Source organism: Heterodontus francisci, chromosome 26 (assembly GCF_036365525.1).
Source record: "Heterodontus francisci isolate sHetFra1 chromosome 26, sHetFra1.hap1, whole genome shotgun sequence".
Lineage (NCBI taxonomy): Eukaryota > Metazoa > Chordata > Chondrichthyes > Heterodontiformes > Heterodontidae > Heterodontus > Heterodontus francisci.
Genome location: NC_090396.1, coordinates 72,892,914 through 72,912,998, shown reverse-complemented (window position 1 = coordinate 72,912,998; position 20,085 = coordinate 72,892,914). Strand labels below are relative to the sequence as shown.

The window sequence follows — 20,085 nt, the reverse complement described above, 5'->3', positions numbered from 1 at the left end:
CTGCGGCTGCCCCAAGCTTTAGTGCGTCCCTCAGCACGTAGTCCTGGACCTTGGAATGTGCCAGTCTGCAACATTCGGTGGTGGACAACTCTTTGCGCTGGAAGACCAGCAAGTTTCGGGCAGACCAAAGGGCGTCTTTCACCAAATTGATGGTCCTCCAGCAGCAGTTGACGTTTGCCTCGGTGTGCGTCCCTGGGAACAGCCCGTAGAGCACAGACTCCTGTGTTACAGAGCTGCTTGGGATGAACCTTGACAAAAACCACTGCATCTCTTTCCACACCTGCTTTGCAAAGGCACATTCCAGGAGGAGGTGGGCGACCATCTCTTCCCCACCACAGCCAACGCGGGGGCACTGTGCGGAGGGGGCGAGACTTCGGGTGTGCATGAAGGATCTGACGGGGAGGGCCCTTCTCACCACCAGCCAAGCTACGTCTTGGTGCTTGTTTGAAAGTTCTGGTGATGAGGCATTCCGCCAAATGACTTTGACGGTCTGCTCGGGGAACCATCCGACAGGATCCACCGTCTCCTTTTCCCGTAGGGCCTTGAGGACATTCCGTGCAGACCACTGCCTGGTGGATCGGTGGTCAAAGGTGTTTTCCCGCAGAAACTTTTCCACGAAGGATAGGTGGTATGGCACGGCCCAACTGCATGGAGCGATCCACGGCAATGTGACCAGGCCCATCCTTCGCAACACCGGGGACAGATAGAACCTCAGCACGTAGTGACACTTGGCGTTTGCGTACTGGAGATCTCCACACAACTTGATGCAGCCGCACACGAAGGTGGTCATCAGGATGAGGGCCACATTGGGTACATTTTTCCCGCCCTTGTCCAGAGATTTGAACATCGTGTCCCTCCGGACCCGGTCCATTTTAGATCCCCGGATGAAGCGGAAAATGGCTCGGGTGACTGCCACGGCGCAGGAGTGGGGTATGGGCCAGAACTGCGCCACGTCGAGCAACAACGTGAGCGCCTCGCACCTGATGACCAGGCTCTTACCCACAATGGAGAGAGATCGCTGCCCCCACATGCCCAACTTTTGTCGTACCTTGGCTACTCGCTCCTCCCAGGTTTTGGTGCACGCCCCGGCCCTTCCGAACCATATCCCCAGCACCTTCAGGTAATCTGACCTGATGGTGAAGGGGACAAAGGATCGGTCAGCCCAGTTCCCAAAGAACATGGCCTCGCTCTTGTCGTGGTTAACTTTGGCTCCCGAGGCCAGTTCGAACTGGTCGCAGATGCTCATCAGTCTGCGCACGGACAGCCGATCCGAGCAGAAGACGGCAACGTCATCCATGTACAGGGAGGTTTTAACCTGAGTGCCTCCGCTGCCTGGGATTGTCACCCCTCTTATGCTCGCATCCTTCCTAATAGACTCAGCAAAGGGTTCAATGCAGCAAAAAAACAAGACCGGGGAGAGAGGGCAGCCCTGTCTAACTCCAGATTTGATTGGGAAACTTTCCGATTCCCACCCGTTGAACTCCAGTGAATATAGGCTGAGTACACTTAATCTCTCCTCACAGAACAGCAGTTTCATCCCAGCAATCAATCTAGTGAAATGTCAGTGCATCCCCTCTAAGGTGAGTATATCCTTCCTTAAGAACATTTGCATAGTTACACCAAAGGCCATGGAGAAGAAATTCAGGCAGTGTGCCAGATCAGTCACTGGTCTCTCAGCTCTGGCACTTGCAGCTAAATCCAGTCCACACTGAGGAGTTGAAAGTCTCTGCCTTGGAATGGGTATTGGGTCATTTTCAGTGAAGTTTCCAGTGTGAATCCATGGCATGCAACTCTCCCCAAATTGTTGCTGCTCAGTGAGTGGTGATTGCTCCCCTCAATCAGACGGTTGTGGGTTCAAGCCCCACTCCAGAGACTCAAGCATAAATCGAGGCCAACACTCCTGGTGCAGCACTGAGGGAGTGCTGCGTTGTCTGAGGAGTCATCTCAATGGAAGAGACATAAACCCAGCAGATTTTCCCAGGTGAATGTAGGAGATCCCTCTGACACTATTGGAGGAAGAGTAGGGAGGATCTCCCTTGTGTCCTGGGCAGTATTTATTTCTACAACCAACATCACTAAAAATAAATTATCTGGTCATTAGTGTATTGCTGTTTGTGGGAGCTTGCTGTGCATAAATTGGCTGTCATGGTTCCTTCAGTGCAATAATGACTAGACTTCAACAGAACTTGATTGTCCTCACATGGGGTATCCTGAGGCCATGGTAGCTGTTGGTATCAATGCAAGTCACTTTACATGAATTCATAGAAGCTCAGACCTGGATGACCCTTTGATGGAACGAACATGGTGTCTGAGCTCCAAGGTTTGGAAAAGTGACAAATGACCTGTTGAATTAAGAGCAGCATGTTTCCTTGACGAGATGTTCGGGCACCTCCCGGGGGAACACACTTTGGTGGGAGGGGGACGGCAGGGGAAGGGGAGGGGGCCGGACTGATGGCTACTTGTTCTGGCCCTTTGATTTCCCCCGATCCAGGTTAAACTCGAGCCCAAGTGTTTATAACAACCCAGTGAGAAGTTTATTGTATGGGGTTATGTGTCCGTGGCTCTGTCAAATCAGATGCACAGCAGAGCACAGAGACCACACGACAGACTGTGCCAGGGAATGTTGTGTTTGGATCAGGATTATGGAAGCTTTGCTGCAGGACTGAAAATAACCAAGTGGCATATCTCAGTGCCAGGAATCCACGTACTGAGCCATTTACTCTCAATATCAGCATCGAACACCCTCCAAAAAACAAATATGCTCACCATGGTGAACAGCTCAAATATCAGGGGAGTTACAATTGGGTTACAATTTTGACATTAAAAAAGGCTCGTTTCACCAAATGGATGAATAGAAAAGAAAGACGTTCATTTATAGACTCATAGAATGCTACAGCACAGAAAGAGGCCATTCAGCCCAACAGACCTGTGCCAGCTCCTTGAATGAGCTATCGAATTCATCACATTCCCCTGCCCTGTAATGTTTTCCCCTTCAAATATTTATTTTGTTTGTAGTAGCTGAGGTGTTTAGACAATTCCCTGATAAATCTACTGCATCCTGTCACAAGGCTGTATGTTAACTTACTGTACACGGCAATGTACGGTACATCAATCTGCTTCGCAATAAAATGCTATGTACAGTGTGATGCACTAATGTACTGTGTACTGTAAGGTATTGTACTGTTTAACATGTTGTGTGCTGCATTGTATTCTACTGTACACCATAAATTCCTGGATACTGTGACATGCTGCAGGTTGGAAATTGCTGAACACCGAGAACCGTAATCTGCTTTACACTGAAATGTACTGTACACCACACTCAACTTCACACTTAACCTGCTGTACACTGCAAACTGCTGTACTCAACACACACTGCTCTGATCTGCAGTACACTGTAATCTGAGGTGCTGTATTCTGTAACATGTACATCACAATATGCTGTATATCACATTGTTCTGATATTTGCCATGCACTGTACACTAACACTCTAGGAACATAGGAACATAGGAAACAGGAGCAGGAGTAGGCCATTCGGCCCCTCAAGCCTGCTCCAACATATAACTAGATCATGGCTGATCGTCTATCTCAATGCCATTTCCCCGCACTATCCCCATATCCTTTGATATCTTTAATATTTAGACATCTATCGATCTCTGTCTTGAACAGACTCAATGACTGAGCCTCCACAGGCCTCTGGGGTAGAGAATTCCAAAGATTCAGCATCCTCTGAGTAATGAAATTTCTCCTCATCTCAGTCCTAAATGGTCTACCCCCTCATTTTGAGACTGTGTCCCCTGGTTCTAGACCCACACCCCACCCCATCCAGCCAGGGGAAACATCCTTCCTGTATCAACCTTGTCGAGCTCATAAGAATTTAGAATCCTGCCATCCCAGGGATCAGTCTGATGAACCTTTTTTGCACTCCATCTATGGCAAGTATATCCTTCCTTAGGTAATGAGACCAAAACTCTGCACAATACTCCAGGTATGGTCTCACAAAGGTTCTATACAATTGCAGCAAGACTGCTTTACTCCTGTATTCAAATTCTCTTGCGATGAAGGCCAACATACCATTTGCCTTCCTAATTGCTTGCTGCACCTGCATGTTAGCTTTCAGTGATTCATGAACAAGGACACCCAGGTCTCTTTGGACATCAACACTTCCCAATCTCTCACCATTTAAGAAATATTCTGCATTTCTGTTTTTCCTACCAAAATGAATAACTTCACATTTGTCCCCATTATATTAGATCTGTCATGTTCTTGCCCACTCACTTAGCCTGTCTAAATCCCCCTGAAGCCTCTTTGCATCCTCCTCACAACTCACTTTCCCATTTAGTTTTGTGTCATCAGCAAACTTGGAAATATTACATTTGGTCACCACATCCAAATCATTGAGATATATTGTGAACAGCTGGGGCCCAAGCACTGATTCCTCATTAGCATGCCAGGCGCTGTACACTAACACACTAGCATTGCCAGGCGCTGTACACTAACACACTAGCGTGACCATGCACTGTACACTAACACACTCGCATTGCCATGCACTGTACACTAACACACTAGCGTGACCATGCACTGTACACTAACACACTAGCATTACCATGCACTGTACACTAACACACTCGCATTGCCATGCACTGTACACTAACACACTAGCATTACCATGCACTGTACACTAACACACTAGCATTGCCATGCACTGTACACTAACACACTAGCGTAACCATGCACTGTACACTAACACACTCGCATTGTCATGCACTGTACACTAACACACTAGCGTAACCATGCACTGTACACTAACACACTAGCATTGTCATGCACTGTACACTAACACACTAGCGTAACCATGCACTGTACACTAACACACTAGCGTTAGCATGCACTGTACACTAACACACTCGCATTGTCATGCACTGTACACTAACACACTAGCGTAACCATGCACTGTGCACTGTATTAAGACTTAAAAATAAACACTAATCAAGTTTCCTTTGTTTAATCTTTCAGCTCAGCACAACTCTCACAAAATCAACGAAGGATGGTGGGCATACAAAGAGGTGGTGCAGGGAAGCTTTGTTCCAGGTGAGTGTAATTTACAACAATGTTCTTCATTCTTAAATACAACTCACAAGGGCCAGAGACTTTGATTGGTGGAAGCTACATAGGTGGAGCTTCTAATTAGTCTGACCAGCGACAAGCCAATAACTTCTCTTCGCCTGCGGAATACAAGGTGAGGTAGCATTGGACGCATCCCCCAAGATCACGAGATCATTACAGCTGAGGAAGGCCATTCGGCCTATCTTCGTTCCTGCATCCAGATAGAAGCCTACAATCTCCTCCTCCCCATCGCAGAATCCAATTGTAACATGGAAACAGGCCTGTGGCTCAGTCTGTTTTTCCTAATTCCATGCTCTCTGTTCTCTGTTGTAGTGTATTGTTCATTTCAGGCCACCGTACGTGCTTAGTGTAACAGACACAGTGTGCCACTCGAGGGAGTCGATAATAAAGGTTCAGTTGACAGCAGCAGTCCAGAAGGTAGTGCCCTGTGTTTCTTCCAGAGGTTTACATCAGCAGATCTACAATGTGAGATCTTACACTTGTCACCAAAAACCTTTATCCCATTTCCTTCATCAGATGGTACAGCACAGAAGGAGGCCCATTCAACCCATCATGTCTGTGCTAGCTCACTCTCTAAAAGAGCTATTCAGTCAGTCCCACTCCCCTGCTCTTTCCCCATAGCCCTGTAAACCTTTCCTTTGCAAGTATTTATCCAATTTCCTTTTGAAAGTTACTACTGAATCTGCTTCCACCGCCCTTTCAGGCAGCGCGTTCCAGATCACAACAACATCACTGCATGAAGAAAAATATTTCCCTTGGGTTATTTCACCAACCACCTTCAATCTGTGCCCTCTGGTCACTGACCCTCCTGCCACTGGAAACAGTTTCTCCTTATTTACTTGATCAAAACCCTTCATAATTTTGACCACCTCCACTAAAGCTCTCCTTAACCTCTTCTGCTCTAAGGAGAACAATCCCAGCTTCTCCAGTCTCTCCATGTATCTGAAGTCCCTCATCCCTGGTACCATTCTAGTAAATTTCTTCTGCACCCCCTCTAAGGCCTTGAAATCAGTTCTAAAGTGTGGCGCCCAGAATTGGCCACAATTCTCCAGACTGAGTCCGAACCAGTGTCTTCTAAAGGTTTAGCATAACAATTTTTAACTGTTGCCACGTCCATGTTTCAATCACTAAATTCCAACTGCCTCACAACGCACAGTGTGAAACACGATTCTGCTGCTCTCTGTCCTAAATTTCTCACGTTTAATCTTATATCTCTGTCCTCTTCTTCGAGATCTTTCAATCACTCCAAACAATCTGATTCTATCTACTCTGTCCCACCCTTAATCATTGGAAGCCTCGTTATCAAATCATCCTGTAATCTTAGACGATTCAAAAGTGTTTTTGCATCTATTACTCTATCTGGGAGTCCATTTGTGCAAAGAAATTCCTAACATCAGTGCTAAAAATGTCCATCCTTGGTTTGATCCAGTCTTCCCTTGTCCCATAGGAGCATCAGGAACAGGAGGAGACCGTTCAGCCCCTTGAGCCTGTTCCAACATTCAATGAGAACAAAGCTCACCTGTGACCTAACTCCATACGCCTGCCTTTACAACGAAGGTTCACCAGACTGATTCCTGGGATGATGGGTTGTCCTATGAGGAGAGATTGAGGAGACTGAGCTTGTATTCTCTAGAGTTTAGAAGAATGAGAGGTGATTTCATTGAAGCATACAAAATTCTAACAGGGTGTGACAGGATTGAAGCAGGAAGGATGTTCCCCCTGGCTGGGTGGGGGATCTGGAACCAGGGGTCACAGTCTCAGAATAAGAGGTAGGACTGAGAAGAGGAGACATTTCTTCACTCAGAGGGTGATAAATCTTTGGAATTCTCTATCCCAGAGGGCTGTGGTGGCTCAGTCATTTGGGATGTCCAAGACAAAGATCTAGATTTCTAGATATTAAAGATATCAAAGGATATGCAGATTGTGCAGGAAAATGGCAGTGAATAGAAAATCAACCATGATCGTATTGAATGGTGGAGCGGACTCGAGAAGCTGAATAACCTACTCCTGCTCCTATTTCCTTTGCTCCATATCCCTTAACACCTTTGGTTTCCAAAAATCTATCAATCTCAGATTTAAAATTTACAAGATCAAATCACCCCTTAATCTTCTAAATTCCAGGGAATACAACATTAATTTGTTTAATCAATCCTCATAATTTAACCCAGGGAGTCCAGTATCATTCTGGTAAATTGACATTGCACTCTCTCCAAGGCTAATATATCCTTCCTAAGGTGTGGTGACCAGAACTGAACACAGCAACTCCAGGTGTGGTCTAATCAGGGCTTTGTGAAGCTGAAGCATGACTTCTACCCCCTTGTATTATAGTCCTTGCGATATAAAGGCCAGCATTCCATTAGCCTTGTTATTATTCTCTGTGTACCTGGACACCCAAATCTCTTTGGACCGCCACAGTTTTTAACTTTTCTCTTTAGAAAGTACCCTGTTCCATCCTTTTTGGGTCCAAAGTGATTGGCTTCACAGTTGTGTTACATTAATGTTATTAATAAATACAGCGAATCATTGAGGCCTCAACACAGGTTCTTGGCAGACATCACTAGTCACGTCCTGACAATTCGAGTACCTGCCCATTAACCCGACTCTCTGTCTCCTGCCGCTCAGTCAATTTCCTCACCAGGTCAATAATTTACCTTCAATTCCATGAGCTTAAAATTTAGTCTGACGTCTCTTATGAGTGACTTTATCAAATGCCTTCTGGAAATCTATATAAATAACATCCATAGACATTCTCCTGTCCGCTACTTCAAAAAATTCTATTAGGTTTGTCAGGCATGACCGACTCTACAAATCCATGCTAGCTCACTCGGATCAGCTAAAAATTTTCAAGGTTTATCTCTATCCTTATTTATCTCATCTCATTCACTTTATCCTTAATTATAGAGGCTAGTAAATTCCCAACACCAGATGTTAGACCCACAGGTCCATAATTCTCTGGTTTCCCTTTCTCACTTTCGTAACCAGTGGAGTGACATATGCAATTTTCCAATATAAAAGGATAGTTCCTAAATTGAGAGGACTTTGGAAGATTATAGTTAGGACTAGGCCTTTGTTTAGTTTAAGTTTGAAGGAGTGTTCTGATTCATTCTAATGCAACTTAGATAGATTTCTTTAAAAAAAATAACATTTAGGGACACAGTCAATGAGTAATGTGAGACATGGCGTGTGCTGAGTGTACTGTGCTCTACAGGAACAGGTGACTTTGGACCAATGGTTCCCAAAGCTCTCCAGCACTGGGGGGTTTCCTCATCTCATGTCTCAGTCTGTCATAGACTCGTTGATACAGATTGATCACTGATTATTCAATAACTCCATCATCGTTCTATCATGTGACTGTCAAGATTTTTGATGGTGTACTAGGTGGGCCTCAGTCTTTCTCCATCCAGCAAGCCCTATGTTTCTTCTATTCACATGATTTGGATGTTGCTGGCAAAGCCAGCATCTATTGGCCATCCCTAATTGTCCTTTCAAAGGTCAACCTTAGTGCTGGGTCTGGAGTTACCTGAAGGCCTGAAGACACCCTTCCCTGAAAGACATGACTGAACCAGATGGGTTTTTTTGACAATCCCGTAGTTTCATGGAAAACATCTCTTTTTAAAAAAAAAAATTACACATCTATTTAATTATCTGAGTTTAAATTCTGTCGCTGTCATGATGGGATTTGCACTCACATCACCTGGACCTCCATTTTCGATACTGTTTACTGCCATAACTAACTGTATGAGTTGACCACTCAGAGATCTCATTCCTGCCTGAAAAGACCAAGATTTCCCAGGTCTTTCATCCTAACTGAGTCTTCTGATAGTGGGGTTCAGACTTTGTGCTATTCCAGCAGTGATTTATAAAGCAGTTGTCCAATTGAAGGGTTCAGAAGCAGTGAAGTTTGAAAAGCCCACCCTTCATCACCATGTGTCAGCTGTGGCTCAGTGGGTTGTGCTTGTGTCTCTGAGCCAGAAGGTTCATACAATTGCATTTTTATAGCATCAATAATGTAGAGCAACATCCCATGACATTTTTCAGGAATATAACCAAAATTTAATAGAAGCAAAATTTGGCACCGAGCCACATAAGGAGATATTAGGACAGGTGACCAAAAGTTTAGTCAAAGAAGTAGGTTTTAAGAAGGTTTTAAAGGATGAGAGAGAGGTAGAGAGGCGGAGAGATTTAGGGAAGGAATTCCAGAGCTTAGGGCCTTGGCAGCTGAAGGCAGGGCTGCCAATGGTGGAGCTGTAAGATTATGGGCGTTTTAGGGATTAGGCACCGCAAGAGTTAAATATCCCTAAGCTGTTCTCCGAAAAGCTTCTTTCCCCAAAAAAACACACTGCCTTGGATGTTCAGCTGACTCAAGGTTCTGGCTGTGTCAGAGGGTAACACACTAATTATAACCAGGAGAGAACAAGGGGACTCAGAGCTGTCTTCGTTTTATCTCTTATCGCTCCTGTTTTAAGAAAGTTTCTGAAATATAATTAATTATAAATCCTTTTTACTAATTCTGCAGCATTAAGCTTATTAAGTGTTAATACAGTTAGATTGTAAAGGTTCTGGGTTCGATCATCACAACGGAAGCAGAAACAAAGAGCAGAGAAAGCTTGTGTTAAAGCCAATCAGAAACGCCCACCCGGACCTGTACCTGGAGGAAGAACTTAGCAGGCTCATGATTGGCTAGAATGTTGGGGGCGGGGGGGTGGTGGGTATGGTGGATATGGACGATGGATGATAGGCTGGATTTTTCTGCAGTTCCAGTTCTTGGGGTCTATCCCAGTGGGATTGGGACATTCTCCAGGTAGTAAGGGCAGGAGGGACTGTGTCCAAACAGGTCCAAGCGGATATGTGAGGAGGAGGAATGGGGCCGTTCCTACTATCCAAAGGACAATAATGGGTGATATAATTCGCAATTGTACTTTGTAAACTGCTGCTCAAATTCTGAGGATATTAACTTTCACTTATGCTGAAATAAAATCATAACTCTTACCAATGTGGAATATAGTACAGCACAAAAGGAAGCCATTCAACCCATCGATCTGCGCCGGCTTTTCCACCAAACAATCCATTTAGCTCCACATCCCTGCTGCATCCCCATACCCCTGCAATTTTCAGCTTCAAACCATGGAACAGACAGTTCAAAGGGATTTCAAATTATTTCTTACAAAATAATGAAAATCGGGGACATGCAGGAGACCAGAATTGGAGGAGCGAAGAGATCTCAGAAGGTTGTAGGGCTAAAGGAGGTTGCAGAGATAGAGAGAGGCGAGGCCATTTGAAAACAAGGATGGGAATTTTTAAATGCTGTAAAATCAATTCACCGAGAGCTTTTGAGTACTGTTTTTCAAACAATACGTTGTGTTATTGATGCGAGATGTCATCGTCGGAGTGAAACATATGATGATTTTTGTGGCACTGACAGACATCAAAGTCACGTATGAGCCCCCCTCCCGCTGGGGACTGTCAGTTTTTTATGTTGTGTTATTTCTGATGTCAGCCAACAGGATTTCAGCAGCACTGCATAACAGGATGTAGGAAATAGTTCTTTTTTATTCATTCCTGGGATGTGGGCATCGATGGCAAGGTCAGTATTTATTTCCATCCCGAATTGCCCTTGAGAAGGTGGTGGTGAGCTGCCTTCTTGAACCGCTGCAGTCCATGTGGAGTAGGTACACCCACAGTGCTGTTAGGAAGGGAGTGCCAGGATTTTGACCCAGCGACAGTGAAGGAACGGCGATATAGTTCCAAGTCAGGATGGTGTGTGACTTGGAGGGGAACTTGCAGGTGGTGGTGTTCCCATGCATTTGCTGCCCTTGTCCTTCTAGGTGATAGAGGTTGTGGGTTTGGAAGGTGCTGTCGAAGGAGCATTGGTACGTTGCTGCAGTGCATCTTGTAGATGGTACACACTGCTGCCACTGTGCGTCGGTGGTGGAGGGAGTGAATGTTTGTGGATGGGGCGCCAATCAAGTGGACTGCTTTGTCCTGGATGGTGTTCAGCTTCTTGAGTGTTGTTGAAGCTGCAGCCATCCAGGCAAGTGGAGAGTATTCCATCACACTCCTGACTTGTGCCTTGTAGATGGTGGATAGGCTTTGGGGAGTCAGGAGGTGAGTTACTCACCGTAGGATTCCGAGCCTCTGACCTGCTCTTGCAGCCATGGTATTTATATGGCTACTCCAGTTCAGTTCCTGGTCAATGGTAGCCCCTAGGATGTTGATAGTGGGGGATTCAGCGATGGTAATGCCGTTGAATGTCAAGGGGGGATAGTTAGATTCTCACTTCTTGCAGATGGTCATTGCCTGGCACTTGTGTGATGTGAATGTTACTTGCCACTTATCAGTCCAAGCCTGGATATTGTCCAGGTCTGCTGCATTTCTGTGGAGTCGTGAATGGTGCTGAACATTGTGCAATCATCAACGAACATCCCCACTTCTGACCTTATGGTGGAAGGAAGGTCATTGATGAAGCAGCTGAAGATGGTTGGGCCTAGAATACTACCCTGAGGAACTCCTGCAGTGATGTCCTGGAGTTCAGATGATTGACCTCCAACAACTACAACCATCTTCCTTTGTGCTAGGTATGACTCCAACCAGTGGAGAGTTTTCCCCTGATTCCCATTGACTCCAGTTTTGCTAGGGCTCCTTGATGCCATACTTGGTCAAATGTTGCCTTGATGTCAAGGGCAGTCACTCTCACCTCACCTCTTGAGTTCGGCTCTTTTGTCCATGTTTGAACCAAGGCTGTAATGAGGTCAGGAGCTGAACGGCCCTGGCGGAACCCAAACTGAGTGTCACTGAGCAGGTTATTGCTGAGCAAGTGCTGCTTGATGGCACTGTTGATGACACCTTCCATTACTTTACTGATGATCGAGAGTAGACTGATGGGGTGGTAATTGGCCGGGTTGGACATGTCCTGCTTTTTGTGTACAGGACATACCTGGGCAATTTTCCACATTGCCGGGTAGATGCCAGTGCTGTAGCTGTACTGGAACAGCTTTGCTAGGGGCACAGCAAGTTCTGGAGCGCAGGTCTTCAGTACTATTGCCGGAATATTGTCAGGGTCCATAGCCTTTGCAGTATCCAGTGCCTTCAGTCGTTTCTTGGTCTGAATGATAAATGACAAATGTCCCAGACTCCTCCATCACCATAACAAAAGCAAAGTACTGCAGCTGCTGGAAATCTGAAACGCAAACAAAAAGCAGGTCTGGCTGTATCTGTGGGGAGAGAAACAAAGTTAATGTTTCAGGTCTGTGACATTTCATCAGAACTTCTGACAGACCTGAAACGTTAACTCTGCTTCTCTCCCCACAGATGCTGCCAGACCTGCTGAGTATTTCCAGCACTTTTTGTTTTTATTGTCCCACCGTCAGGACAGACCCACCAGAGGTGGTGGCACAGTGGTATACAGTCGAGAGGGAATTGCCCTGGGAGTCCTCAACATTGACTCTGGACCCCATGAAGTCTCATGGCATCAGGTCAAACATGGGCAAGGAAATGTCCTGTTGATTACCACCTACCACCCTCCCTCAGCTGATGAATCAGTACTCCTCCACGTTGAACGCCACTTGGAGGAAGCACTGAGGGTGGCAAGGACACAGAATGTACTCTGGGTGGGGGACTTCAATGTCCATTACCAAGAGTGGCTCAGTAGCACCCCTACCGACCGAGCTGGCTGAATCCTGAAGGACACTTGTGCCAAACTGGGCCTGCGGCAGGTAGTGAGGGAACCAATAAGAGGGAAATAAACTTACTTGATCTCACACTCATCAATCTACCTGTTGCAGTGCATCTGTCCATGACAGTATTGGTAGGAGTGGCGACCACAGTACCTGAGGAGATCAAGTCCCATCTTCACATTGAGGATACCCTCCATTGTGTTGTGTGACACTACCACTGTGCTAAATTGGATAAATTCAAAGCAGCTCAAAATGGAAATCTATGAGGTGTTGTAGCCCATAAAATGTAACGGAATTGTATTCCAGCACAATCTGTAATCTCATGGCCTGGTATATTCCCCACTCTACCATTACCATCAAGCCAGGGACCAATCCTGGTTCAATGAAGAGTGCAGGAGGGCATGCCAGGAGCAGCACCAGGCACACCTCAAAATGAGGTGTCAACCTGGTGAAGCTACAACCCAGAGCTACATGCATGCCAAACAATTGAAGAGCATGTAATAGACCGGGCTAAGCGATCCCACAATCAACAGATCAGATCTAAGCTCTGCAGTCCTTCCACATCCAGTCATGGACAAATGAACAACCAGAGGAGGAGGCTCCAAAAAACATCCCCATCGTCAATGATGGGGGTGCCAGCACATCAGTGCAAAAGACAAGGCTGAAGCATTTGCATCCATCTTCAGCCAGAAGTGCCGAGTGGATGATTCATCTCGGCCTCCTCCTGAGCAGCGGTTGTGTAAGACTCTTAAAAAGAGGGTCTCACTTCCCTTTAAGGTCCTGACCCCTCACTGTGCATCAATTGCACGAAACAGACTTTGGATACAATTTCCACATTATGTGGAACAGCTTTATTAACTCACCAAGCAATAGTATGTACTGACAACACCAGTTGCTCAGTAGACCCGCCTACAGGAGCTCATTCCTGGGTGGTCAGGTCTGCTGAACGACCTGAGACTAACGAACAGCAGCAACAATGTCCTTGTGAGCTGTGGCTTTATACCCCTTTCTGACCCTGTGCCAAACATATAAGGTAATGTTTTGAATTGGGTCATCTGATTGGGTTTCAGTGCCTTATCAATCCCACTCTGGCTATGCAAGACCACCTGCATGTGGTCATATTCTGCTCTCAGCATTGGAGGGTCTTAGGTGCATATCAACCATGGATGTGATATTTGCAACTTGATAAGGCAAGAAGGAAACCATTCACATATATTCCAAAAGACCCATGTCCATTGTGGTTGTAGAAAGGGTGTTTGATGTTGTAACAGCCCCAGCTACCACATCAGTGGCATGTCCTGACGTGTGTGTGTGTATGTATGTGTGTGTGTGTGTTTATTCACATGCCTTACCGTCGGCAACATGTCCGTACACGGACACCAGTATCTGTGGTAAAAATGTTGAGGTCCGTGAGTGGTAATTTCAGAGACGAGAAATTTCTCATTGACTTCTTCTTCCAAACCAGTCCATTTTTTAAAAAAGCGCCACCGTCAGTGTCAGTTTCACAGCTGACTGCTGTTCACATCTTGCAATTCGGACAAGTTCGGGGTTTTCCGGCGGGTTCAGATTTTATTTTTAAAAACCGCTGAAAACCCCGAACTTATCCTAATTGGAAGCTCTGAACAGCAGTCAGCTGTGAAACTGACACTGACGGCGGTGATTTTTAAAAAAATGGACCAAATACAAAGCTGCTCTGGGGAGAGTTCCTGCTCCATAGAAACATAGAAAATAGGAGCAGGAGTAGGCCATTCGGCCCTTCGAGCCTGCTCCGCCATTCATTATGATCATGGCTGATCATCCCATACCCTTTGATCCCTTTAGACCCAAGAGCTATATCTAACTCCTTCTTGAAAACATACAATGTTTTGGCCTCAACTGCTTTCTGTAGTAGTGAATTCCACAGGCTCACCACTCTCTGGGTGAAGAAATTTCTCCTGATCTCAGTGCTGAAAGGTTTACCCCGTATCCTTAGACTATGACCCCTGGTTCTGGACTCCCCCAACATCGGGAACATCCTTCCTGCATCTACTCTGTCAAGTCCTGTTAGAATTTTATAGGTTTCTATGAGATCCCCCCTCACTCTTTTGAACTCCAGTGAATATAATCCTAATCGACTCAATCTCTCCTCATACGTAAGTCCCAATATCCCAGGAATCAATCTGGTAAACCTTCGCTGCACTCCCTCTATAGCAAGAACATCCTTCCTCAGATAAGGAGACCAAAATTGCACACAATATTCCAGGCCCTGTATAATTGCAGCAAGACATCCCTGCTCCTGTACTCGAATCCTCTCACTATGAAGGCCAACATGCCATTTGCCTGTTTTACCGCCTGTTGGACCTGCATGCTTACCTTCAGTGACTGGTGTATGAGAATACCCAGGTCTCGCTGCATATTCCCCTCTCTCAGTTTATAGCCATTCAGATAATAATCTGCCTTCCTGTTTTTGTTACCAAAGTGGATAACCTCACATTTATCCACATTATACTGCATCTGCCATGCATTAGCCCACTCACTCAACTTGTCCAAATCACCCTGAAGCCTCTCTACATCCTCCTCACAACTCACCCTCCCACCCAGTTTTGTGTCATCTGTAAATTTGGAGATATTACATTTAGTTCCCTCATCTAAATCATTAATATATATTGTGAATAGCTGGGGTCCTAGCACCGATCCCTACGGTACCCCACTAGTCACTGCCTGCCATTCGGAAAAAGACCCATTTATCCCTACTCTTTGTTTCCTGTCTGCCAACCAATTTTCTATCCATCACAATACACTACCCCCAATCCCATGCACTTTAATTCTACACGCTAATCTCTTATGTGGGACTTTGTCGAAAGCCTTCTGAAAGTCCAAATAAACCACATCCACTGGCTCCCCCTCATCAACTCTACTAGTTACATCCTCGAAGAATTCTAGTAGATTTGTCCAGCATGATTTCCCTTTTGTAAATCCATGCTGACTCTGCCCGATTCTCCCACTGTTCTCCAAGTGCTCTGCTATAAAATCTTTGATAATGGACTCTCGAATTTTTCCCACTACCGACATCAGGCTGACTGGTCTATAATTCCCTGCTTTCTCTCTACCTCCCTTTTTAAATAGTGGGGTTACATTAGCTACCCTCCAATCTGTAGGGACTGATCCAGAGTCTATAGAATCTTGGAAGATGACCACCAATGCATTCACTATTTCTAGAGCCACTTCTTTAAGTACTCTGGGATGCAGACCATCAGGCCCTGGGGATTTATTGGCCTTCAATCCCATCAATTTCCCCAACACCATTTCTCTACTAATACTGATTTCCTTCAGTTCCTCTCTCTCACTAAACCCTGTGTTCCCCAACATTTCTGGTATGATATTTGTGTCCTCCTTTGTGAAGACAGAACTAAAGTATGCATTTAGTTGGTCAGCCATTTCTTTATTCCCCATTATAAATTCCCCTGTTTCTGACTGTAAGGGACCTACATTTGTCTTCACCAATCTTTTTCTCTTCACATACCTATAGAAACTTTTACGGTCAGTTTTTATGTTCCCTGCAAGCTTGCTCTTGTACTCTATTTTCCCCTTCTTAATCAATCCCTTGGTCCTCCTTTGCTGAATTCTAAACTGCGCCCAATCCTCAGGTCTGTTGTTTTTTCAGGCAAATTTATATGCCTCTTCCTTGGATCAAATGCTATCTCTAATTTCCCTTGTAAGCCATGGTTTGACTAACTTTCCCATTTTACTTTTGGACCAGACGAGGATAAACAATTGTTGCAGTTCATCCATGCACTCTTTAAATGTTTGCCATTGCCTATCTACCGTTATCCCTTTAAGTAACGTTTCCCAATCGGTCATGGCCAACTCGCATTTCATACCTTCGTAGTTTCCTTTACTAAGATTCAGGACCCTAGTCTCAGAATCAACTATGTCACTCTCCATCTTGATGAAGAACTCTATCATATTATGGTCGCTCGTCCCCAAGGGGTCTCACAACTAGATTGTCAATTATTCCTCTCTCATTACACAATACCCAGTCTAGGATGGCCTGTTCTCTAGTTGGTTCCTCAACGGATTGGTCCAGAAAACCATCCCGTATACACTCCAAGAATTCCTCCTCTATGGTATTGTGACTAATTTGATTTGCCCAATCTGTATGCAGATTAAATTCACCCATAATTACAGATGTTCCTTGCTACTGCCAGAGAGAGAGGGGGGGGGGGGGAACAGAGAAAGAGAGAGAGAAACACAGAGAGAGAGGGGAACAGAGTGAAAGAGAGAGAGGGGGTCAGAGAGAGAGGGCAGAAGCAGAGGGGGGCAGGGAGAGAGAGGAGGCTGAGAGAGAGGGAGACGACACAGAGAGGGGGGAACAACACAGAGAGGGGGATCACAGATGGGGACACAGAGGGAAGGGAAGAGCGAGGCAGACAGACAGAGAGAGAAAGGGAGAGTGATCAAGATCACTCCTGACAGATGGGCATCTATCTGGAACACTCCGCATTGCTACAAATGTGTGGGCAAACACTGACTACTTGTGTAAGCACAAAATTTCCATGTATATCACTAAATCAGTGTCCAACATCGTGACGAGAAAGTAATTCAATATATTAATCTGCAGATTTAAAGCTTTTTGACAAAAACGCACATTTGTTGTTGTTTTGATTACTAGTAGGATAAATTTTTAATGCCTTTCTCTTTCTGAAATTGTCTCACCAGCCTATGTAAAACAAAAATTGTAATGTGGTCGCCCACGCAAAAAAGTTGGACATTCCTGCTTCAAGTCTTAAACCTTGTGTTTTAAAATAACCTAGCAGCTAGGTTATTTTAAAACTCAAGTTTTAAGACTTGTATTATGTAAACTCATTTTAAAATAGTAAAAGTCAGTTTGGGAATGTCTCTATTTCTACACTCTGGCACACTCTACTTTCACCTGGGAGAGCAGCTCAGTGACATGTTGAAAGTTGCTGGTTATTTACTTCTATATAAATGTTGCAATTCCGCTGCTATCCATTTGGAATCACTTTGTTCTAGAACTTGTATTGGAGGGGAAACAGGCAAGAAAATCCAAGAATCTTCGGAAGTCAGCACTTTAAGTTCCTCATGAATACAACAGTGCGGTGTAATGGGGCTGAGTAATATTGGCAAAAAATGGATGTTGCTGACCCATATACAATAGCTAATAAATACAATGTAATGGATAGCTTTAATAAACCTTAATCTATGATGAACTGGCTATGATTCCTTAACAAACTCCATGGCTGCATTTGTTGGTTTAAAAACTGTCAGGGAAGACATAGTAAAAATTTATTATGTTTCGACCATGTTAGAAACAGTCATTCACTGATTTTTTTTTGCTGCAAATTGGATTAATGGACATCAAGCATATCAATGATCAGTTACTGGAATGTGCATCATTTACTATTCAGTTTGAGGGCAGATAACTTGAGTGGCCAATATCATTTGAAAGTTGTCTGTATCAGATAATCATTAGGTTATCATATTACATTAAAAGTGCACCTTTGCTAACAGGTAAGAGATTTGGCTTGGACATAAATTGGACATTAGTCTGGAGTGAAATCTTACAGATAGTGACTAAACATTTTGTAACTGAATAATACATGCAGTAGCAACGCTCAACTTTTTGCAGATAAGCTTTTTGTTAATAATTATCTTGTCAGAGCTGAATTGGAACTGACAGTGATAGAATGAGATATAGACATATGAATTTAAGATAATCACTTTATTGGAGGAACTGAAGGGTGCTTTTTATTTGTAATTGTGTTTATCTAATTTTGTCGCTAGCTTTGGTGAGCAAATGACATTTTGTCCATGAGAGATTCTGTTGTTTCTGTATTTTAGAATCCAGGACCAGGTCTCACAGCCTGTCAAGATGAATAAACTAGTCTTGGCTACCTACCATTAATCTCTCTATCCTTTCCTGTCTCACTCTGTTTTTCTGTTTTACATGACTCTTCTGAAGTACTATCTGTTCCATCCTATAAAATTCTCCTGATTTGGAGATCACTGCCCTTTTGTTGGCTGCCCTGCCTTCAGACACATATTAGAAGCAGGTGGAGAAGTTGCACAAACATTGACCATGGGTTAAATTGTCTTGTGACAACAGTAGTGTGAGAAATGGTCCATCTTCCTATTGCTGATTTTTCTACTGCCTCACCTCAATAACAACAATAACAATCCTCTCCTTGAGTTTCATGATTTATTGATGAATTTACACTCCCGATACAGTGTGAATCCACAGACATCATCCAATAAGGTCCATCTACCACCCCATGATATGATGTAATGAGCTCTTTTCTGTCAACAAAGTAATTTGCATTGGCATTGTATACTATTTTGCTTGCTCGCCAGCTAATACAGTTGTGCTGCTCTCCATTGATGTTTGCATGCTTAGCTACTTTATTTACAGGGAGAAATATGTTTTAAATTGGATTGTGTTTTGATTGCATTAGATTGACTATACACTTTACATGCAGATTAATTGCCCTCATGTCCATGACTGAGTCAATAATTTTGTCAAATGTCCGTGTTGCAACATGTCAGGGCCTATCCCTGTTCCTGAGCTCCCCAGAATCACAGATGCCAGACTTCAGCCAATCCGATTCACTCCATGTGATATCAAGAAATGGCTGTAGGCACTGGATACTGAAAAGGCTATGGGCCCTGAAAATATTCCAGCAATATACTGAATAATTGTGCTCCAGAACTAGCCACTCCCCTAGCCAGGCTGTTCCAGTACACCTACAGCAATGGCATCTACCTGGCAAAGTGGAAAATTACCCAGTTATGTCCTGTACACAAAAAGCAGAGCAAATCCAATCTGACCAATTACGCCCCATCAGTCTACTCTTAAGCAAAGTGATGGATGGTATCCATGACAGTGCTATCAGGTGGCACTTACACAACAAGAACTTGTTTGCTGACATTCAGTTTGGGTTTCTGTAGGGCCACTCAGCTCCTGACCTCATTACAGTTTTAGTCCAAATGTGGACAAAAGAGCTGAACTCCAGAGGTGAGGTGAGAGTAACTGCCCTTGACATCAAGACAGCATTTGACCAAGTCTGGCATCAAGGAGTCTGAGCAAAATTGAAGTCAATGGGAATTGGAGATAACTCTCTACTAGTTGGAGTCACACATAGCTCAAAGGAAGATGGTTGTGGTTGTTGGAGATCAATCATCTCAGCTCCAGGACATCACTGCAGGAGCTCCTTGGGGTAGTGTCCTAGGCCCAACCAACTTCATCTGCTTCATCAATGACCTTCCTTCCATCATAAGGTCAGAAGTGGGA

At 44.6% G+C, this 20,085-nt stretch overlaps 1 protein-coding gene across 2 annotated transcripts in view; it reads left to right on the top strand.

The window, feature by feature from the left end:
• ca10a (carbonic anhydrase Xa) overlaps positions 1 to 20,085 on the top strand; it is a 640,282-nt gene that overhangs the window by 139,894 nt on the left and 480,303 nt on the right. For both annotated transcript variants that reach the window (XM_068058728.1, XM_068058727.1), the window contains exon 2: positions 5,014 to 5,088. In XM_068058728.1, the coding sequence (XP_067914829.1) occupies positions 5,014 to 5,088 (75 nt within the window). The remainder of the gene's footprint in view (positions 1 to 5,013; positions 5,089 to 20,085) is intronic.